Source organism: Copidosoma floridanum, unplaced genomic scaffold (genome assembly GCF_036245765.1).
Source record: "Copidosoma floridanum isolate Cflo_tuat_1 unplaced genomic scaffold, Cflo_Japanese_pri ptg000020l, whole genome shotgun sequence".
NCBI classification, from domain to species: domain Eukaryota; kingdom Metazoa; phylum Arthropoda; class Insecta; order Hymenoptera; family Encyrtidae; genus Copidosoma; species Copidosoma floridanum.
Genome location: NW_028321897.1, coordinates 12327151 through 12352031, shown reverse-complemented (window position 1 = coordinate 12352031; position 24881 = coordinate 12327151). Strand labels below are relative to the sequence as shown.

General features: G+C 33.9%; 1 protein-coding gene across 1 annotated transcript in view; it reads left to right on the top strand.

Annotated features, from left to right (window-relative positions):
- Nucleotides 1-24881, top strand: part of Nos (Nitric oxide synthase) — a 2633257-nt gene that overhangs the window by 896456 nt on the left and 1711920 nt on the right. Inside the window, exons 10-11 of the mRNA XM_089593752.1 lie at nt 8240-8337; nt 8411-8555. Of these exons, the coding sequence (XP_089449878.1) occupies nt 8240-8337; nt 8411-8555 (243 nt within the window). The remainder of the gene's footprint in view (nt 1-8239; nt 8338-8410; nt 8556-24881) is intronic.

The window sequence follows — 24881 nt, the reverse complement described above, 5'->3', positions numbered from 1 at the left end:
TAGAATTTTTTTTACTTCTTTGCCTTTAACCTTTAATTATAATCATTATAAATTTTTATTTAAATAACCTTAATATGGGTTTCGAGTTACTCTTAATTGTAAGAAAGTTTCATTTATTGTATAAAAATACTGTTCAACATGTCTTAAACATTAAAATAAACATTATTTTACACTTTTAGCGAGCCCAAAACAAGAATATTAAAGACTAGATAGTGTTAAAATGTTGGGATCAAAATCTGACGAGTTTTAAATTTTAGTAGAAAAATTATGCACAAATTTATGCTCTTAGATAAAAGAGTTTAAACTCAAATTTTTTGAATTTAATAGAGACAAAATATGTTATAAGAATTTTTCTGACTTTTTTTATCCCAATAGGACCAAAAAGATTCATTAAAATATTATGCTACCTGGGAGATAAATGAACTAACTTTATATAAATAAATTTAAAACGAATACTTACGTTCAGTATAAATTAGAGAAACATTATGTTAATGAAGATATTGCTTGTAGCTTAAACTAAAGCAATACTTTTTTTATTTGAAATCTCTTGTATGTTGAGCATCAAAATTGATTATTGTTTGTAGGTAATTGATTTACTGAATTATCTTGTAACTCGATTTTGAGGCTTTGTGTACTGTAAGTTATTATTCTTTTTTTCAAACTGCAATAATTAGATTCATAACCTGCAAATTTTAATTATCTTAAAAAACTTGATAATGAATTACTGCTTGTGTAAGGGATTTTTTAATTTCAACAATTAGTTTGCTTGTGCCATCATCAAAGATAATTTCTAGTTCTTTATGTAAAAAAATACACTTAAATCATCTAGTTATTTTCCTTTTTATTGAAGATAACAACATAAAAAGTTTTCTTAGAGAACTAACAAAATATTGTAAGCTATTTCTGAAAAAGACAACTGTACTGAATTATCACGTAATTGTCCTGATAAAAATAGAAATGGAAAAATCATAAGATTGATAAAATGGGACAGTTACATTAAATACATTTAGCAAAAATTGTTTTTTTGGTAAGTTGTTTGTGTTAGCTCAGAGATCGTAATTCTCTGATGAACTGCATCTAGATACTTTAAAAACCACACTTCACTGTTTGTGGTTTACTTCACTTCCATTATTAGTGACCACTTCCACGTGAGAAAACCATTCTGTGTTCTTAAATTTCTTTATATTCTCAATTATTGTCAGAGTCTGTAGTTTTAGGCAGTTAAACTCTTTTTTGTGTATAGAAGAACTTAAGGTCATAATTTATTTATAGAGATTTAGCGTGCTGAGTGCTCAGAAGGTAGAGCTCTACTGATATGAACATAGAAAAAAATAATCTTGTTACTAGAAATGTCAGTATTAAATTTAATTAACTTGTTAGCTTTAAATTCTCATATAAAATAATACATTTTTTTAAATATGAGCGTTCTCATGATTACCATACATTAATATCTTTGTTACATCAGTGTAATAAATTCGTTTTTACTTTCTGAGATCTGAGCGATAAGGCGCAAGTACCATAGAGCAGGGAATCGGATTTTTACCATTTAGAGTGGCTCCGGCGCTGATCAGCAGTACGTACTCAAGAATCACATTTAACGACTGGTATTCTGCCTAGACTATATTCCAATCATCTAAAGTGGTAGTATACACTCTAGTCAAAAAGAGAGGATGCTTCGGTTCACGATCTAGATGATACCACTACCATGCCGAGTAGTGAGGCATGCCCTAGAGTTTACACGAAAAATCAATTTGTTATCAGTTTCCAAGAGATCTAGAGACTTCTACTACCGTCATCAGTGAGGGCTTATGCCCTGAAAGTTATACATGCTTAGGAAAGGAGAGAGTCTAGAAAGTGAGTAGTGCTCAAATAAAATCACTTTCATTCTGAATCTTAAGGTTATGCACGCAAATAACCAGTGCAATGTAGTTAAGGTAGACTTCTATCCATCTCAAAAATAAATCACACTTGTGACGGACCGTATAGGATCAAAGACAGAATAACTTCCCAGTTGACTCTATTTAAAGTTAAAATCATAACTGTGCTTCTTCAGAAACCCCTGGCTTTTTTATAGGGAGTTGTTGACTTTGAATACACGCTGGCTCGACAGCAAGGCAAGAACGCTAGCCAGGGGAAAATCTTAAGGAAAAGACCTTAGCCAATGATGTAATTGACTCGAGTTGCTCTAGTTTGGCTACTCAAGAATTGTCACATCTCACCTTTGACTTGCTCTCTTTCATGCATCAAACAAAGGAAACATTATTTAGTTTTGTACTTTTGCCATTTTTTTCCTTTTACTAACATATTTTACAAATTTTACTTAAAACTTTATATTAACATTATGTTCAAATATAACTAACATTTACTAATGCTAGGCTTCGTTCGTGTATTCATTCAAGTCTGTTGCAACAGTTATTGTAACAGTAGTGAGACGGTTATCACGAGCCATCAGCTGCCATTAATTTTTAACTTTTTTCAATCTACCAGCAATTTTTTTTCATTTCTTGCTGTTAATTAACTTTGAAGGTTTCAAAATTGCGGAGGTTTTTTTTTCTGTGGGATAAGGTATACGATAAAACCAGGAGCACACTGTGTATAAAGAAGGTCATACAAAACGATTACAATTCAATTTCAAAGTATATTAAAATCTGTCGTCTTATGAAATAGTTACAAAATTTGGTCTTGATGCAATTACTAATTCATTGATATAATTAAACAAGTAAAAAAGAAAATAAGAAAACATAGCGTAGTTATTAGACACTATTCAACCCCAATTAATCGTGAATTTAAAATAAATTAAACAATATGCTTTTTCCGTTCGCACAATTTACTCTTTCATATCTTAAAATTATACAACTTTTTGGATAAACTTGCTTCATAGAGCATTAACGCTACTTCTCCGCCTTTTTTTATAGAAGTCGTACACGATATTTACGATTGACGTGGCTCTAGTATATCAATAAATCATAATTTTAATTAGTTCAACAACATACTTCAGATTTTCGTTTTTATTTTGATTTAATTACCATTGAACGCAAAATAATAGTTGTATATAATAATAAAATAATAAATGAAAGAGATAGGCTAGTCAGTCTGCAAAGAAATATGAGTACGCCTACGAAGCCACCGCAAGGGATTTATTGCTTCTGCGATGAGGAATTATCGTAATAATAATTCACGAACTTTTTTCAATTGCCTATTAGATAGCCCCCTTTCACTCACGCAGACTGGGAAGAGAAAACAGGCACAGGCAAGAGGCTTGGGATGAAGAAGACTGTGTTTCTGGAGAGGACCCAGAGAAGAGAGACAGCGGTTGCTGAGCACCCCTCAATCGTTCAACTTAATTAGGTCCAGTTCATGAGGAACTCTTCTTATGATAGACACTCACGTCTTTTCTCTCTAGCCTCTCTCTGCTTTTCCCTTTTCTGTAGCGAGTCGCCGAAACCGATGTCTGTATTCGGGCATTTTCGCGTTTCCTCGCCCCCAGCTGGGGCCCTACACGTCTAGCCAGTGCAACTTTAAAATGATAGTAGCATTTAATTAACTTTTTTATGTCTATGCTAGTCGTTGGAGAGACCTTCGTCTCATCGTGCTCTAAGATTTCAGAAATTCTGTTACCTGTGGCAACTGTATAAATTGTCTCATTTAACATCTCTGAGTTAGGATGTAAAAAAGTAGAAAAATTTAACAAGATTCTAAATAAGGTTTTTGCAGATGGCTTGTATAATTTCATGTGAGGAAGAAGGAAACAACTTGGTCAATCTTTCATTTCTACAGAAATGAGCGGAAAAGATGAGATCATTTTTTTAAAGTTTAGTATACTTGGTCTATTTGACTTACGGGTCGTACCCAAATGTGATGGATAGTTATTTCAAATTCCTGACCCATTCTCCTGCATGTGAGCTTTATATTAATCAGAAGAAATCCACTTCTATAACGAAAGTAACGTTAAGTGAAATGTTTTTTTCTACATTTTTGAAAAAATTTCAAACAATATAATAATCAACTAATTACTTTTAAATACCAAAAAAGTAAAGTTTTTTGTTATGTTAAAATAACAATTTTTTAAGATAAAGCAAACAAAGCAACGTTAGTTATAATAAGTATAAATATGAGCATCACTATATTTAGCAACGTTTTTGAAGAATGCCTTCATTAACAAAAATCATAGTACAGTTTCGGAAAAAGTGACTTTAAATAGAATATGAGATTTGTGTACGTCAACTGTTAAGTAAATAAAGTTTAAAAGTAAATATCTCAAAATAAAGAAAGAGTTTTTGGCCACATGTAAGCTTATTGCCAAGCCCCTCTCTCAGCGTAAACATCCGTACGATTTTACCAAACAGCCCTCCCATTAAACAATATACGGCATTTAGGTATGATCCCTCATCGTAGTGAGCACTTGTGTGTGTTATATATTTATCTAATTTAATTATATTGAACCTAATCTAAAAGTTTGGATTCCTAATTATTATTTATAAGCGCAGCAGTTTCTAGTTAAACTTTTGTATTATTTGACTTCCATAGTTCGTTTATACAAGCAAAAAATATTTTAAAATCTTTCAATGTCTAGTGAGCATATGCCAACATGCATACAGTGCGTGAGTCATGTTTGGTTATAGTACCGCATCTTTGAGCAAACTTGCAGGTGATCTACTTCTTGTGAGATGCATGTTGGTCTTTGCCTTTAGTGATTTTTTTCCAATTTTGCATGGAAAACTTTGAAGAAAAAGGACAAAGAATAAGTGATAGTATTCCTACGTAACATCTGTCTTACTTATATACAAAACAATGTTCACAACTTCATAACTGTAATTCTTGTGAGCGATTGTGTTAATATAAATAATTTACAATACTATTCATGAATAACATAAATTATTATATAATACCATTGTGTGACCACATCAATTGCTTTGAATACTAACACTAACTTATAGCAAGAAAAATATAGCAAATATGTCTCTATTAAATTCTTTAGCAATTTAAATTTTGCAACCTAAAAGTTCCTACTAGTGAGAAGTATGGATACTGTTGTCTTTTTAAATATTTAATCTTTTTTTCATATCATACATGAAGAACAAAAAAAAATTTGACGTCTCTTTTACGATACAATCTAGCATTCAACAGTTCCTAACACAAGCATTTGCGAAACTTTAATTTACGAGCCAAGAGATTTAGCACGAGCCGAAGGCTATGGCCATAACCAGGATTACAATTAAGCTTTCTTAAACGAATTTGTATAATTTTTTTTCCTAAATACCTGATATTAGACGATAACGGTGGTATTTAACAGTTACAAGACGGAAAAAATTATTTTTAGTAATTGTTGTATCTTCTTCCTTGATGAATTCATCATAAGAATCTATTTTTTCTTAGAATAACCATGTAGAGCTACAAGCAATTAGATCAATTGACATTTTTCCTTTCAGTACAAAATTATCAGGGTGACCAAATATTTTCTGTTAGAACAACGATTGATAGAAAAATTGTCATACGTAGAATTGAATTAAAAATGTAACCTTGACCAGGATTTGAACCTGGAACTCTTTACTTGTTGAGAAAGCGCGTTACTAATTTTGCCACGAAGGTTTTGGTGACTCTTCTTCCTAATTACTATATTTTATAACTCTGGTGATTTTTAAATAGTGAATTTTTTTTTTCATATTACAAACGAAACAAAAAAAATTTTTACGTCTTTTTTATACAATTTAGCATTTAATAGTTTTTAACAAAAGCATTGGCAAAACTTCAATTTACGAGCCAAGAAGTTGATAGCACAAGCCAAAGGCAAAGGCCATAATGAGAAGCACAAAAAAGCCTTCTTGAACAAATTTGTAAATTATTTTTTTGCCAAAATACCTTAAATCAAGTGGTAAAAGTAATATTTTATCGTTACAAGACATAAAAACTATTTTTGTAACTGTTTTATATTCTTTCTTGATGAGTTTATCATAATAGCTCATTTTTTTTTTCAAGAATAACCATGTAGAGCTACAAGAAATTAAATTAATCACTATGTCTATTCACACCTTATATCCACGTACGTGCTTGCGCCTCGCTCACTTCATTCCCTCGGAAACAAAGAACTTGGACCCTATAAGTACCGGACAGTAGAGTTGCCCACTGTGCATGCGTATCTACTATATCCACGTAATTACGTAGATATACGGTGCGTTTCGGTGCGAATAGACACTAAGTAAATTAATGGACATTTTTCCTTTCAGTACGAAATTACCAAGCTGACTCAACTTTTTCAGTTAAAACTAGGATTCATAGAAAAATTGGCATACGTAAAATTAAATTAAAAATGCCACCTTGACCAGGATTTTAACCAGGAACTCTTTTCATGCCAAGAAAGAACCTTACCAGTTTCGTAACCAAGGTCTTGGCGAATCTTCTTCTTAATTACTACATTTTATACTTTTGATCATTTTTCAGCTGATGCCTGCTCATATGGTATATAAAAACATTTTAAATTTATCTAATTTTATTGATGGGTTAGTATTCATCTGAGTTATTAAATTTATCGACATTTGCTCATCTTGTACAAGATTGCCAAGGCAACTGAATTTTTTGAGTTTAATCTACAATTCGTTGAAAAATTGTCATGTGTGGCAAGTCAAAAAAATGCCACCTTAACAAAGATTTAAACTTGAACCTTATTTATTTCCCAAAAATTGCGTTACCAATTGCACGACTGAGGTCTTGGTGACTACTCTTTTTAATTGTTATATTTAATACTTTCAGCAATGTTTCATTCGACGTCTTTACAATTTTTTAACAATTGCTACATATAACTATTTTTCTACGGATCGTAGCTCTAACTGAATAAATTCAGTTGCCTAGGCAATCTCATACTAGATGGAAAAATGTTGGTAAACTTAACTACCTGCATTTATACTAGCCCATTGATAAAATTTATATAAGTTTTAATTTTCCTACATACTATATGAGTAGGCGTCGACTAATAAATCGCTGAAAGTATATAACGTAGCAATTGAGAAGAGTAGTCACCGAGACCTCAGTGGCAAAATTGGTTATGTGTTTTCCTGACAAGAAAAGAGATCCACGTTCAAATCCTACTCAGAATGGCACATTTATTCTATTTGTTAAGTATAATAATTTTTCTTTGAATTGTAGTTTTCACTGAAAAAGTTAAGCTGCCTTGGCAATCTTGTACGAGATGGCAAAGTATCAATAAATTGAGTCATTCACATTAACACTTACTCATAGATAAAATTAAATTTATTCCTTATATTTTTATATACAACATATAGAGCTACCTTAATAATTAAGATTCAAAGATTAAAGCTAACTTATCATTTAATTTCTGCGACCCAAGAATATTAATCAAGAGATCGATGCTTGAAGTATTTTTTGCAAGAGGTAGAATTTATAACTGACGTGTGCGACTCGAGAAACCTATTAAAGGCTTATTCAAAAAGGGTAATGCAATCATGTTCTTTCTGATGAGCACAGGCTAAGTTTGCTTTTTAGTGAGTGCTAATATTTTCTCGTTACATTTGCTTGTTTTGCTTAAAAGATTATTGTGAAAAGCATTTAAGTATTAAATATCTATGGTGCTTTTTCCTCACAGTAATATCAGTAATGACTCCGCTGTCTGTCATTGTACTATTAAGGAATGAAGGACATATTGTAGTAGAATCCAAGTTAAGTGTCAAGCCTATAAGTAAATACATTTTCTGCAAAACTTGTGGCATCACTGTCTCTTACCTTTGTTATACCCTGATAACTATAAATTTTACTGACTGTAAGTCTGTCATAGTAGATACACTGTTGTAACGAAAAAAGTATATTGTAGGAGCTATAACAAAGCTTAAAACTTTGCTGGAATGTATTTTAAGTCAATAAAGACTTTTTCGACGTATAATAAGACACTCTTTGATCAAAGAAACTCTTTGATCTGCTTTCATGTAAGAAACTAATTGCTTACAAAAGAAGAATAATGTAGTTTTCCAGTAATTAAAAAAAAATGAGTGTAAGTTACTTCTCGTTAAAATTTTTTAAATTTAATACTTCATAAAGCTGTACATTATTTTGCTATTATAAACCATTTAGTGATTATTAAATTATGATATAATTAAAATGGACCTTGATGTTTCTCGTTGTAGAATAGCTTATATCATGTGTAGTAAAGAATAAATTACTAAAAATAAAGCTATTTGTAATATTAAAGACATGATAATATGAGATTTTTAGTTACTGATTTTTTTTGCAGGAACCAGCATGGAAAACCCATAAATGGAGAAAGGGAGCTAACCATGACCTTGTATTTCAGAAACCTCGCAGAAAATTTCACTTCAAGCAAATTGCACGGTAAGAAAATCTTTTTATTTTATGATAACAAATTAAGTTTTTTTTTCTGTACTAAAATTAAAATTAATAAAAGAGCTGTGAAGTTTACATCAAAGCTGTTTGGAAGAGCTTTGTCAAAAAGAATAAAGGCAACAATTCTATTTGCAACTGAAACGGGAAAGTCACAAATGTACGCAGAAAAACTAGATATACTGTTTGGACATGCTTTTCATTCTAAGGTAAGTTTTTTTTTTTTTCTAGAAACTAATATCAATATAATAAGACAAAAAAACATTACTAAAACATGTAGGTCTATTAATAAAGAAAATTTTGAATCCTCAGCACTATTAGAAAACTCGTTAAAAACAAAAATTAGAATAGTTTCAAGTAAATATGCAGACAATTGTGTTGAAAAAAGGTATTTTGTTCCTAATTACTTGTAAAACATTGTATCTAATGAAAATATTGAAAATCATAATGCAGAACAGTGCCACTTAAAAAATGCCAGTTATAAAAAAAAGCAACTGTACTCTTAAAATTAAGAAAAAAGATTGGATGGGTGATAATCAAAAATGAAAAAAAAGCATATACAAAATAATATATTTATGAATATAAGAGATCCACAGTTAAACCGTAAAAAAAAAGAACATAAAAGAAGGGACTGTGATAATTAATTAAAGGTGACTAATAAAAGTAAGTCAAAAATGAAGACATACAAATGTCCTTAACTTTTACAAATGTTACTACAACAACAACAGTACGTGCAGCTATCGTAACAACTACTCATACAATCAGAGCTTATCTAAATTCTAATTCTAAAAAAACAATTAATCTTGTCTCTACTACTATAACTACTACTACGTCCATTACTACTACCACTACACTTTTTTTTTTTTTTTTTATTTTTTTTTATTTTGTGGAGGAAGGGAAAATCCATTAAGGCACACCGCAGGGACAGCGGTAGTGTGGAACTCAGTGCATTTTTTTTATTAGACCTCCCATACCCACTAGAACCCCCCCCCCCAATGCCACGTCGCTTTCGATCCACCCTGGAACCGCGTTAGCATTACCATCGCGTCTCACAGCGTTAACGAGCTAACTCGCCACCCATTGCTAGAGGTACTGATGCTCTAGAGTCCTGTAAAGGACTTGGGGTCCCTGAGGACCAACACTTTGTCTAGCGCTTCATAGTAGGCCGCCTAATTATCCAGCACCACTATAAGCTTCATTCTTTCCCTTGCTGATAGGTAAAAAGTACCCAGCACAGAGTGGGTCCACATAAGCCTGTCTTTCAACTCAACGCCATTTTGCCTTCTTTTAATCCTGCTTGGGCCTTATCCCTGGCCTCTTTCAAGGCTCTTCTGAATAAAGGGCAGCTCCCACTGCCTTTTTTGTGCTTGTTGTCCGTTGTTGGGCAAAGGAAGCACCGTGCTGGGCCTGGACACTCTTTCTTCCAGTGGTTTGAGCTTTCACACTGGAAGCAAAGCTTGGATCTGTTATCATTTACACAGTAGCCCGAGAAGTGTCCATATTCCAGGCATTTGTAGCATCTTGTTACTTTAATTCTTCTCCAAATTCGGTAGCTTACAAAGCCAACTCGTAAACTGCCTTCTTTTTCTACTTGTCTGGCAGATGCTTCCTCCACCTTTATTTAAGCCAGTCTCTGTCCTCTGGCATTTGGCTTTTAAAGAGCTACTTCTGGCTTCTGGCTCTGACGTTCCAAAGTCCTAGCGAAACCCTCTATGACCTCATCTTCCTCTACAATGGCATCCAGGTCTCGGACCTCTAATGTCACTTTTCTGTTGCTCATTTTGACGGTACCCTGTCCAGCTACTGACTTTTCAATTTGCTGTGAGCATGCAGTAGCATTCTCTACACCTTTGGCCTTAATAAGTATGTCTCCTTGTTTTGTTGTGACAACATTTTAGACTGCCACGTTAGCCTTATCTGGGTCAAAGATTGCCTTTGTCATCTTCAGCACCGTTGCAAAGATTTGTCCTTCAGCCATCTTCTTTACTACTGTTGTTGTGACGTCCACTTTTTTCTTCTTGCTTGTTTTTTCATTCAGGTGAATTTTTTCTTGTTTGCCACTGCCTGTTTTCTATTTCTTTAAAGATATAGTCTACTAGCGTTTCTCAAGGCTGTTCGATGGGTTTTTGTTTCTTTTACTTCGTTCTTTTTTTTGAGGGCAGTATCCAGGCTTTTTTTTATGTACATACCGCTAAAATTATCTCGCCTTTGTTCCCTCCACTGCAGCGATTCAAATGACGACTTCCAAGCATTGGTATACACATCTTCTTTAGTAAGACAGCCTTTTCTCAGCACGTCTGCCTATCGAAGATGCTTGAGCGCGGCTTTAAGCTTATTTTTAACAGTGTTTACTATGTTGTCATACTTATCGTTGATTATTTGTAGCATCTCTGTAATGTCTTTCGTTGCTGATTAGACTTTATCAGCAACTTGCTGTCGCTTCACTCTGAGCAAAGCGACACTTTTTTCTTTAGAGGCAAGCTCCTCCTGGGTCTGGTGGCTAAATACTGACACGTTGCTGTCCTTGATGTCGTTTGTGCCTATGCTTAACAGGCTTTCTCTTCGTCCTGAATCTGTAAGAAAAGGCCATGGAACATTTAATAGTTCCTGTTGGCAATGAGTCACGTCTTTGTGCCCCCCTCCCCCCCCCCCGGAATCTGTGGGGCCTGTGACAGTCACCCGGGCTTCCACCAAATTAAAACTGCTGGCGGATTCCCTCAGAGAGGTTACCGCCCGGGGTACTAGTTTTGCATCAACGTCTTTAATTTTAGCATCTTTCTGAGTGTCGTACTAACCCGCGAAGGCCAGCACTACCTTTTTTTTTAGAAATAAGTATTTGAAAAGGGTTAAAACCAGGGCAGCAGCCCTCTGCTACCAGAGAGAACCACTACTTGCTCGGGCTGGCCAGGAGTTGCCACTCTCCCTCAGTCCCACCCGCGGAGACTGCCCTGGCGTTGAGAAAAAAGTGTAAAAATGGTGTTTGTGTGTAATGTATGCATGTATTGGTACACAACAATTATCCCGGTGAGACGAGCGGCAGGCGTACAGTCCCACGACCGCGCAGGCAACCCAACAAAATGGGCTGGCATAAGACACGAAGGTGCCACCATATAGCCTCCTCAGTGGTAGTAAGCCTAGATTAGTCGGCCCACCACGCTTTTTTTGTTTATGAGGCGTACATCCATATCAGTTGTGGTTACCCAGACTTACCTGGGCATCATTATCCGGCTTCACCCTCCGCCAAGTCTCCAACGGAAGCCTGGAAAATGACCTGCCACATGCAACCCAGAACAATCCGTAAGTGTCCCTGTGTTTGTTTAGTGAGAGTGTGTGATGCATGCACCACCACTACTCCTAACACAATAACTACTAGTACTACTATTACTACAATTACAACTTATACTACTCCACTAGAACACCTTCTAGGGGCCGTAAGACCTTGTCATGACCCTTGGGGGGGGGGGGGCACAAAGATGCGTCTCACGGACAATAGGGACTGTTAAATATTTCATGGCCTGTTGTTATAGAACCAGGACAAAGAAGATGCCTTTTCCAGTATAGGCAGTATGGTTAGAAAAGACAGCAACGTGACAGTATTTAGTAACCAGATCGAGGAGGAGCTCGAGTCAATAGAAAATTATGGTACAGAGCTGAAAGCAAAGTGAAATGAAGAAATTAAGCAAGTTAAACTTGCAACAAGTGAGCTTGAAAATGCTCAAAGCTGTAAGCCAGAAAAATAGGAATATTGCTAATGATATAAAAAACGGTATTAAAGCTGTACTTGAACCCCTGAAAGGAGCCCAGAAGGCTAGAAACGATGTCTCTTTGACAGAAAAGAGATTTTTTAATTGGTAAAAGCATCGTTTTCAATCCCTGCAATACAGGGAAGAGAAATTGCTAACGACATATTTAGAACAGAACCCTGAATACTGCCTTTAAGAAAATAGAGTGAGTTAAAAGAGACAGGAGTCCATTAGAAATTCATGAAAAACGCCAGCAGACTATGTCTTCAAAGAAAAAGAAAACAGGCAGTGGCAAACAAGAAGAAATACCACTGAATGACAAAACAAGCCGGAAGAAAAGAGTTGACGCCACGACAACAGTAGTAGTGAAGATGGCTGAAGGACAGACCTTTGCAACGGTGCTAAAGACTATAAAGGTTAACTTTGACCCCGATAAGGCTAAAGTGGCAGTCCAAAGTGTTGTCACTACAAAAAAAAAAGACATCCTTATTGAAGCCAAAGGTGTAGAGAATGCTACTGCATTCTCACAGCAAATTGAAAAGTCGGTAGCCATATAGGGTACTGTCAAAATGAGCGACAGAAAAGTGACATTAGAGGTCCGAGACCTAAATGCCATTGTAGAAGAAGATTAAGTCAAAGAGGCTTTTGCTAGGACTTTTGAACATCAGAGCCAGGAGCCAGAGTCAGTGGGACTGAGGGAGAGTGGCAACTTCTGGCCGGCCCGAGCAAGTAGCGGTTTTTTCTGGTAGCACAGGGCTGCTGCCCTCGTTTTAACCTTTTTTTAACACTTATTTCTAGAAAAAAAGGGTAGTGCTAGCCTTCGCGGGTTAGTACGACACTTAGAAAGATGCCAAAATTAAAGATGTTGATGCAAAACTAGTATACCAGGCCTGGTAACTAGTATGCACGACCTGGACGCTGTTGTCGCGAAAGACGAAGTTAAAGAGGCTTTTTTTAAGGCTTTTGAACTTAATAGCCAGGAGCCTAACGCAGCTTTCTTAAAACCAAATACGAGAGGACAGAGGCTGGCATTGACCACGGTGGACAAAGTAACTGCTGGACAATTAGAGGGTCAAGAAAGGTTAAGAGTTGGCTTTGTAAGCTGCCAAATTTGACAAAGAATTGAAGTAACAAAATATTACAAATGACTTGGATATGGACATGTCTCAGGTAGCTATAAAAAAGGAAATAGGTCCAAGCTTTACTTCCAGTGTGAAAGTTGCAACCACCGAAAGAAAGAGTGTCCAGGCCCTGAACGGTCTCTGTCCAATGATAGATATCAAGCACGAAGCCAGCAGTGAGAGCTGCCCGCTGTTAGAAAAAGTGCTAGAAGAGGAGAGAAAAAAAGCTCAAGCAGGATGCAAATAAGGAAAAAGACCTTGAGTAAAAAGGTGGGCTTATGTTGATCCACGCTCCGCTAAGTACTTGTACCTATTAGCAAGGGAACGTATCAAGCCTATAGAGGCGCTTGCTGAGTAAGCAGCCTACTATAAAGCTCAATATAGGGTGCTGGTCCTCAGGGACCAAAAATTTTTTTCAGGACTTAAGAGGATGGGCAGCTCTCGAAAATAGTGGCGAGCTTGCTTGTTAGTGCTGTGAGATGTGGTGAAGTCCCTGGTGGCTCCACCTTGAAGTTATACTGCTAACGTGGTTCTGGGGTGGAACTAAAGCCACCCAGAATTTGCGGAGGGGATTTCTGGGTATGGGTGGTCTTATAAAAAAAATCTACTGAGTCCTACACGATCGCTGTCCCTATGGTGTGTCCCAATGCATGTACTCTCCCTCCACAAAAAAAAAAAAAAAGAAAGAAAAAAAAAACACTAGAACTACCAAAGGGGTCCTTGGTACTGGGAACTAAAAAAGGGGTCCTTGCATTGCTCTCTAACTTAGTACTGCTGTCACGTACAACGGTGTGGGCTGTCGTGCTGGCAAGACAGTATGTCCTAAAGTGCTTCACTTTATTGCAGTGCATTGGATCTCTAAGAGTTGTATGCACCTATTACACGGATTAGTCCACCACTATTATGGTGATACCACGATTAATCTGTGTCGTGTTGCATGTGCTGGAACGGTCAAAAGAATTTTTGTGCTTTAGAGATGTAAGCGATGGTAACAGGTGGAGAGAAAATTTAATGATATAGCAACAGAAGAGGAGTGAGATAAGGCTGGTAAGAGCAGACAAACGCTTTGGCCCGTACTAAATTTGTGACTATGGGTATAGAAACAGGATGAAGAGGTCAGTGACATCCTGATTCAGTTATTTTCTGGGCAAAGTCAATTTCATAAAAATCTTCTTTGCTTGGCAGTGATAGTTTCTGTCATATATGCCTACCACAATATGTTGGATAATAGCATCAAACCTACACATGTTTTGTGTACAAGAGATGGCATCAAAAGCCACAGCATTTAGTAGACAAAGTTGGTACGGTCTTAATGACTGAAACCATCATCTCCAAGATGCTTTACACTGAAAAGAGATGAAGGGCTGCAGAAATAAGACGTCAAGGGCTTGTAGGCTCAAATTCAGATCCACACCACAATAAGCACACTTACTTATTAGATAGAGAAAAAGTATTAAGCATGTAGTGCCATTTTCAAAAAATACAGCCTAATGATTCTCAAGGCCTCTTATTTTTGTTTAATTTACACTTTCATTGATGCATTATGCGCGAGGGCAAATCAACGATTTTAAACATTACCCTAGAAAAAAAGTGTGTTGGAAAAGGACTTTGCTTGATTTGCCCCACCTCCCATGACACACTTCTAGCTCCCTTCATAACAACATTTTGACTTTTATGAATTTTTCTTTTTTTTTAACCAAATCTGAAGAAAAAAAAAAAAAAACGGTTTTCATACAGGTTTGAACGCTGGACCATCTGCATACTGATTCAAGCCCTTATCTACTCTGCTATTAGTGTGCCCGATATGAAGAACTGGATTACTCTATTTTGTCGTACAGTTCTTTGCTTATTTTACAAGTGAATTTTTATTTTTATTTATTGTGTATCAATGCATTTGGTTATATTGTACATTTATTAAATAGATAGTTAATTAAATAACATGTTTTAAGGTACATGCTTCAAAAATTTCAAAATAAGTATATAATAGCAGAGCAATTTTAAAACTATAGAATAATTAACATTTATTTACTTATTATTAGTTTGTTACTTTTTAGAGTGAATAAATAATTGTTTACAGTATTTTTCATGTTTTTTAAAATTTTGAAAAATTAAAAAAAAATTTTTTGTATGGCACAAATACAATAATTAATTTTTATTGTGTTTTATTCGTATGAAATTTTTACATTCGTAATTAAAGTGATTTTTTAACTTAAGGACGCTCTTTACATAGTTTGTGGGAGAAAAGTTTAGAGAAGTAAGAGGAACGATTTAATGTACTATAAAGCTACCAATTGTTTTTTACATGTGAATATACTGTCACATATACTTTTACACATACTTTTTATACTCTCTCTAAACTGATTTAAAAACCAATTTGTGGGTGTATTCAAGAGTTTAATAGGCTTATCTTAAAGTGATCTTTTGTACCCAAAAAGTTGCCAGATTTAACGTTAATGCCATTTAACCTTATTTATGATAATGTTACATCTAAAGTATCGATTACTTAAACTGTAGTATATATAAAAAAAGAGCGTAGTCAAAGGAGCTGCAATGTTTTTTGGTATTTTTCATAGTGTTTTAGTATATATTTGCTGTTTGAATAATATCGGTCAAGAAACCTATGTGTGATGAACGTCCTAAAGGGAGATTCACTGGCATGTAATACTATCCTATTGAAAAAAGCTATACTACATAATGGTTTTTTCTAATTGTCTACATACAGTTCTGTTTTCAGTATAAAATATAAACGAGGTATAAGTGTGGGATCGCACGTAATAGATGTGAGCACGACGTTACAGATTCAATCAGCGTAGGCAGTTAAAAGTTGTTCTGAAATTACCAGAAGATTCGATAGAAGCGCACTGTGTCTTACTTGCCAGCTTATATATTATTTTTGTTGTATTGTGCGTTTCTTTATTGTTTATAATCCTTTACTCATTGAATATTTAAATATTCATCGAAACCTTTCCGAAGTAACGTAGGTACATTAATTCTAACGATAATTGCCCCACGTTTGTACACACTATCGTTTTCTAGAAGGGATGTATAAATTGATAATTATATTATCTGCCATATTAGTGCATAGAAGTATAACTTTTTACTTGAGTTCACAAGCACCTACTGTCTACTGGTTTTTAGACTTAAAAGGATTGGCGGTAGTGGCTCTACCCCAAAGAAGTTCTATCATAGTTTTGGGTAATACTAAAGCGACACAGCATGGAAGAAGGAGATTTAAGTTGGTAACAGTGGTCAAATTGAAATAATTTACTGAGTCCCAGACTATTGTAGTCCCTCCAGGTTTCATTTCAACGTTTTTCTCTCTTCACAAAAAAAAAATTTTTTTTTTCTGGTGTACATAACCTTGCAGTATACCGCACTGCCTACATCAAGGTTGGGTAAGGGGGATTTAACTTAACGGTACGGCCTTGGCTATAAATTAGAATCTTGCTCTATCCACATATTTAAAGCAAAGATAGAAGTAAGAGATAAGATAGGATGCAGTGCCTGGTGGAGCTTGGATATCTCTACAGCAAAAACAGTTTTGAGTATAAAAATGACAAAAAGAGGAAAGATTAATCAACTAAGATCCTGTTTACTGATTGATTATAAAAAGCACATTTTTCATGCAAATTTGCTCATACTCTCTGTTCTGGCAAAAGTTTATATAGTGGTAGTTCTTTGTCTCCACAAACAACAACCACAAAGCTAGCCGTAGAAGCTTCTTAACCTTCAGAAAAGTACTAGATAAGACAAGGCAGAAGGCCTAACCTAGGCTTATCTAAGGCGGTGGGATTCTGAGGAAGAGTATATAGTAGGCTAGTCGATTAATACAGCACATTGCGGCACTTGGAAAAATTGCAGCCCATCAAGAGTGCTAGATAATGGGTGCGAGTTCTCAAAAATTCTGAATTCTTGTTAGAACGGGAGAAAATTTGCAACTTTATAAGTTGGTAGTGAGCTTGCTTGCAAGTGGAACTTAAAATGTGGCGTTAACTAAATTCAACAGCTGTATTATTCTCGCAAGAGACAAATAAAGAAAAATACAAGACCTAAGAATCTTGAGAAAGATTTTTCTCTCACTCTTGTGAACTTGTGTTTGAATAGTGTGAGAAAAAGACTTGCTGTGAAAAATATTACTTAAGCTGTAAAGACACGTGTACTCAGAGACTCAGCATATTTAAATACACACTTTTCTGATAAAGACATTGCACACTTATCATCTTTACTATTTACAGACGCCAAGCCCCTTTGACAGTATCCTATAATTTATTAAATACTCATCTGATTCTTGCGTATTGATTTTCATTTCGATTTAACTTTTACTGTTATGATGACTTAATTGTTAATATGACATTTACCTTGGAACCTGTCACTTTAAACTAAAAAAAAAAATGATTGGCATGTATCTGAGCTGGATTATTTAGTAAATTGTAATGTTTATGATAAAAGTTGCGCTATTTTCTTATGAATCTCCAACTGGTACACGTTGATATCCAAGTCAGTTCAGGTACAGTTGCCAAAGCATTTGCAGCTACAAATCTGTGTGGAAATTCAGCCTATTTATTTAAACATTAATTTGGATATTAACGTGGACGAGATAAGAACTTCGCTGGAGATAGTTTGAAATATAGAAAAGAATCTTGGTGGATTTAAAAGCTTAACTTTTATTCATGTGTTAGGCACAAAAGAAAATTAGTGATTATAGAATTTTCCTCTCAAGTCTCTTAGAAATTCCAGAAACAATTAAAGGATGACATACTCAAACTTCTTATTTGTTTCTGAATTTAATTTTCAAAACAGACAAACAAAAAAAAAAAAAAAAACATAAAACACCATCCATGAAACATGAACTCGAGATGATGATGTTCCCATTAGATTAGTACTATATCCACTCAGCGATTAGCTAAGTGTAGAAGATCGTTGATTCTTAATTTTTTTATTCTGAGGCATGAAACTTATTTGCGAAAAAAATTGTAACGGCTACTTACACAAATTAGCAAAAGTATCGTATCCAGTGCAGACTCATAAAAGCTGAATGGTCATACTTTCAAAATGCATGATTACTATTTCTAAAATATTTATATTTTGCAAAAAGACAAAATAATATAAGCAAAACAGGAATTAACTGTTGGGGTGACTGTGCAGTCCACAAAAGCCTAACATCAGTGTCTAGTGAAAATATATTTCTTCACTATATATAAATAATTTGATTCTTCAATATTAAATTTTTTGTGTTATCATACACATAAAATAAAAATAAACGTACGTCAACAATCAGTCGTAAATCTTAATCGAAATCATTTTGTTTCAGCTTATTCTGTAAGTTCGTAGTAACTTTAGAATCTGACATGCTACCACTAAAGTTAACCCGTTAACATATTTAATAATCATTAACTGTCACTAAATGTGCATACTTCTACTTTGTTACCCTTATATTCTATTACAACATGACACCTTAAACTAATTAAATACTTGCATTAAAAAATAATACTTGTGCTTTCTAGCCGTCAATAACTATAACAGGTCTTTTTAAGTTCTTGCAATAAGTATTTTTATTAACGCAATTTTCCTGTAGATGTCAAAGTACGTTTACTTTTATTCTTACGGTTTTGACCTATTTAAATTTGTTTTTTTTTAAGTACCCGTGCATCTCTAAGTTTTAAATAAATTTGTTACATTCAAACAAAGCTATAATTTAAGCACTACGAAACGAAACTATGTAAGATAATCTTTAAAAACTGAGCATCTTGAGAACTAGACACTGATGTTAGGCTTTTGTGGACTGCACAGTTACCTACACAGTTAATTCCTTATTTGCTTTTATTATTGTGTATTTTTGCAAAATATGAATATTTTAAAAATAGTAATCATGCATTTTGAGAGTATAACCATTTAGCTTTTATGAGTCTATAGTGGATAAGATATTTTTGCTATTTTGTGTAAGTAGCCGTTACATATAACAGTGTAATTTATGTGTACAGTTCCCTCTTACTTGCAGACAATACATTTCTTACATAATTAATGATGTTAAAGCCTTTACTCTGGGATAGCAGTATCACCTTCTTGCAAGTTTGTTTCATACTTTATTCAAGTGTTTACATTAAATGCTACAATGTTAGCCTATAATTGCAACTTAATATTGTATCTGTATTGTATTCGCTCCAGGACCCTAGTTGTTACAATTTAGCAATAAATTATGTCAACACAAAATGAAAACGAAGCAGTAAATATTTGACAATATTTCATGAGGTTATTTTTATCATTTTATACTTATAAATAACTAGAAATTCAAAGAGTATTCAGGTATTTTATATACATTCGTGATAACATTTGAAAGCCTGACTATAAATCACTCTTCCAGCTACTTGATGAGGTTAGTAACGGGAACATACACTTTTCGAAAATAATAAGGATATAAACAACAGGAGTCAAAGGAATGTGAACAGAAATAAGCAGAATAAGACCGTGGATACATGGCTGTGGAGTAAGCCAACGAAACACCACCATGTCTGAAAAAAGTCTCCATACCAGCAGCTTAGCAAGTGACATATTTCGTTTTCATCAAACAAAAAGGCATCGTGCACATAAATGCAGAACTTGGCGTAACGTTTCACCAGAAATTTATGAAATATTAGTTTAACACGATAATAACGGTGCTTTTTTTATGCTTTTTCGTGTAATTGTACTAATGGTAGTGTTAGCTGTCAGTAAATGCCAAAAAATGACAGCTGTCCGATAATAATTTTTTATTCAATACACGATATTTAAAGACTCCCGCTTGATCTCCTCGTGACCATTGGCTGCTACTCTCACGCAATGAACTGTTCCGCGTACATATGCACGATGCGCTGTTCTTGTAACAGGAACTAAATGCATGAATTATTTATCTAGAGTTCATCTGCTAGTTTGTTGATGCACATACTATTGTGCGTACAGCCTATCATACAGAATAAAGAGCAAACTACATACTTTAAATTTATTAAATTATGGATTTAGATATGAAATAATTACTTATAAGCATTAGCAAAATAAAAAATAAATAAGAAAACAAGTTAATCTCGTTGAATTAAAAGAAAAATCTTCGAAAATCTTTGCTTGTGTTGTTGGGGTATTTTGAACTTTTGAAGTTAAATTAAGTTCAAACAAAAAGATCAATGTCGTTCAGGGAAGTCTTCACTGTCACAAAAGGGCATGCCCAAGGATACAGTGATAATCTTATAAAAAATTTTAAAGTCAATGATCCAGGGTTGTACGTTTATTACTTACGAATGAGTATTACAATATTTAACAAGCTTTTATAAATTGTTGGGCTTGGAATGACTAAAAACTTTTAAGTCAGAAAGCCTATTTCACCCAACACACATTTGCATGTTTGTTTGAGATGTTTGGCCACTGGTTACTGTATAAAATTAGTTGACTATTGTTTCAGAGTCTTACCAAGCACTTTGGCAATGGTAATTGATAAAGTATGTAGGAAAATACATGCAAAGCTAAAATAGTAGTCTTCCTACGAGTTTGAAAAGTCTGTGTTTGCGAACCGAGAGGTTTGTGGCCCGAGCTGAAGGCGAGGTCCGTAACAAGGTTCGTAAAGGAGAATTGTTGAACGAGTATCGGAAAACGGCTTTTTTGACCGAGGAAGTACCAGCCTCCCAAAACCACCCGAGGGCGGAAAAATATTATTTTAAGTGTACTGATGGGTGGTGGATGGGCTGAAATTAAACGAGATTTTTGTGATTGTTTGAATTTCCTAACTGTTAAGGGATGAAAAATATGGTATGATTTAGGTAGTGCTCGTTAATATTATTCTTATTAATGGCTATCCGAAATATAAGAAACTTCAATAAATATACGCAAGTTTTTGTACACAATTATTTTTTTTAGTTTCTTTCTTGCGCTAGCTTACATTTTTTTAAGTAATAAGAAGGTACATAGTATAAGTCTGACAATAAAAGCGAAGGCTAATTGTAGGTTTATACTTGTTGACGTTGAAAGTAAGGATTGTTGCTGTGATGCAGGAGTTTTTGGAACAAGTACTATGAATAAGAAGTTTGACCAAAAATCTTTCATTGTATCTCATTCTACAACGGTTGGCTCTTTTAGATTATTATAAGTATTAGTGGCATAAGAAGTGTATGTTATTGTTATACCTTATGCGTCTGTTTTCTAAAGGTAATATAAACGTCGAACAGAAAGTCTATAATTACCATCACAGTAGAGCCTAGCGCATTATTTAATAAAGGTTCAAAAAGACCTCCTACGTACAAAATTGTTTTTCACAGTAGCTTATCATCTAGCTTATTAAATGTATCTTTCTAAATTTCCACAACTGTGATTGAATTACGATCCTAAATTTTTTAACAAGTATCCCAAATACATGGTCTTTTATAGACTACACTTAACAGATTTTTATTTCATTGTACCCATAATATATTCCCTGTTCTTCTTCTCTACAACCTTCATCAATCCACAATTGTCATCAAGTGTTGACTTTTCATCACAATTTTGGTTACTGTTTTTTTGAGACAATTAGGACTCTTGAGACTCATGTTGGTGAGAGTCTAATGCAACGCATGAACTTTGAATGGGTGTTATTAAGAAGCATATTAACAAATCTCTTCACATTGCATCACACTCGTCAGTATAGAACGCTTCTTCTAGAGGATGGATGTCATAAAAACACGTATGATTTAGAAAGTTGTAGTCTTTGTGTAGTACACACCTTCAGTATAAGTTTCTGTACTGTAAAAAAGGATAGTTTATTATTCGAGTTATACAATCAACTAAAGTCCGAAAAATGATAATTTAATTTGATAGATATCTACTGTTACGTAATTTTCTAACAGGTGTTTGCCAGCTAATTTTTTGTTATTCATTGCCAGTACAAGAAAATATTTATGAATACTGCAAACTAGCGTATTAACAAAGAAAGCTTTATATGAGTGGTTTCAACTTGACGCTAAAAAAGAGACTGATGAAACTTGTTCGAGTAGTTTAATTTTGTTTGTTGGAGGGATACCCTCTCTGATGCAGTGACATTTCGTTAGCTACTTCTGTATCAATGTAACCGTGGCCTTATGTATAAATGTACTTTACGATTTTGCAAACAGGAGTTTGGTTATTGCGGCTAATTTGTTAAACTTTTACTATAATACTCATACAACTTCTTACTGATATAAAAAACGGCAAGAATGGATAGGAGAACAGCCAATCAGGGTTGATGGCATCAAATAGGTCCTCTCTCTAGTTTTATGACAGCTTGCTGACCTTGTTCTGAACGCTCCCCTTAAGCTGTGTTTACATAGCGCAAAAATAACCAGCTGGAGGTCACAGCTGAGGCACAAACGAGTTCTCCACCTTTATTTCAATGAGTTACGCGTTCTGCTTCCCTTGAGAGAACTTTCCATCGCATAACTTATTAAAGTGGTGATGTGGATACTCTTTTCTGTTTCCGCTGTGACGATATGCTGGATATTTTTGCCCAATGTTATGGTGGCCTTGTATCTCTATAGGATTAACTTCGCACATACAGTGTATCGGACTTATGCTTGAGCCCACGCCAGCCACACCTCTTCACTCCTTACTATCTCGTCACTAAACTATACTGACGATGCCGTTGCAGTTCTTAGATGTCATGGTTAAACAAGAAAAGGCTTAGAAGTCTTAAACAAAGGGTATTTTTAGATAAAAATCTGAATTCGCAAGTCACTTTGTTCAATCTGAAGATAAAAGGACAAAAGTTGGCGTAACCAACTGTAGATGAATTTATATTCCAGTAAGTTGAGAACAAAATTAAAACATAATTTAGGTCTGTAAGTTGTCAAATTAAAAAAAGGAAAGCATTAACATAATCTTACAGTAACATGAGATTTGTCCAAGTCTTCAATAACTTTTAAAAACCACTGAACAGTGGGTGTTTGGAAACCTTAGTATGAAGTAACACTTGTATAAAATTATGTAAAAGCAATAGAATTTTGAGTATAAATATACCTTCTATAAAACAATTTTGTGTACAAAGGTGATGAAATTATTGTGGAAATGAGTATACCTACGTTAACTAAGTGTGATTTTAAATTATATTAAATGAGTTAATGATTATAAACAACATATGATGGCACAATACAATAAAAAAATATATAGGCTGGCCAGTCCAAGACTTTACCCTTTCATCGAATCTTCCACTGATTTAAGAACAACATTCTACTGACTATGCTGATTACATATAAAACGTTACGCTCGCGTCCATCACGTATGATCTCACACTTATTTTTCGTCCATATTTGATACACAAAATAAAACTGTATAGCAAAAAACTAAGAAAAACCATCCTGTAGTATGGTATTCTTTAATAGGCTGGTATTCAAACCCAGTGAATATCGTTTCAGGACGTTTATCGCACATAGGCTTTTTTGACAAACATTATTCAAACGTCAAACTTGTATTAAAATAGCATGAAAATACCTACAAAAGTTACACCTTCTTTGTCTGTACCATTGTTTTAATCATATGTTTGAAAAAATCAACATTTAACATGTAACCATCTAAAAAAATCTTATTAAATGGCATTCATATGATTCATAGGAATCTCCTAATTTTTTAGGTACAAGAGAATACTTTTAGAAGAACCTATCAAGTTTTCAAATAGACCCACACATTCAATTTTAAATAAATTGAGAAAAAAGGGAGAAAATGTGCGTAAGACCATGCATATAAGTACATCCACATAAGAATAAGAACTGCTCTCTTTACTGTACACATTAGCATTTATATCATATCTCTGAACTTTCCTCCACAAAGTACGTCTTAAAGTCGAAAAACTAATTTTATCACGAATGAAAAGATTGTGTAACAATAAAACACAGTAAAAAGTATTTATTGTATTTATACAGTACAATAAATTATTTGTAATTTTTCAAAAGTTTGAAAAAATATGAAAGAATTATACACGAAACTATTAATTTATTGGTAAAGTAACAAATTGAAAACGTAAAAATAAATATTTATTATTAACTTAGACGGGTGCTCTGCTAAAATATAGTGATTGCCTAGTTTTTAAAAAACAGGAAGAAAAAATTATTTTATTAGGTGAATTGTTCATTCATTCAGTTTATACTGAAACCAAATAAATAAATGTACATTGAAATAAATAGTTAAGGTAAAACAGCCATTACTGGGACACTCACAGAAACCTTACTACCAAGATCCTTATTATAATTGAAAAGTGCATGTTTTTGAAATAATTATTGTATGATAACGTTAGCCGAAGGTTATTTTTTTTAATAAAATAAACAATTTATTTAATAACTCTTCCCAAATAATTAAAAATAATGTTTATTTAGAGGAAGTCAATGGACCCGAAGTGGGACAAGATTTTTATGAGTTGTTCTTTAAGTGGGACAACATATGCTAATAGTGGGACAAATAACAATAACTCTTATTTTAAATAAATAACTGTATGAACAGAATTGAATGAAGATTTTTATAAACAAAAAGTAAAAATATAGGTAAGGAAACATAAATCAAATAGACAAAATTAATTTATTCGTAGCAAAGTAGTCAATTAAATAGACGTAAAGCTTACATATTATAATGTATTGGATACACTTAACTCTTATTCAGACTTTTCAATGTTTTTATCACAGTACAATTATTAATACTTAGTTACGTCACTTAT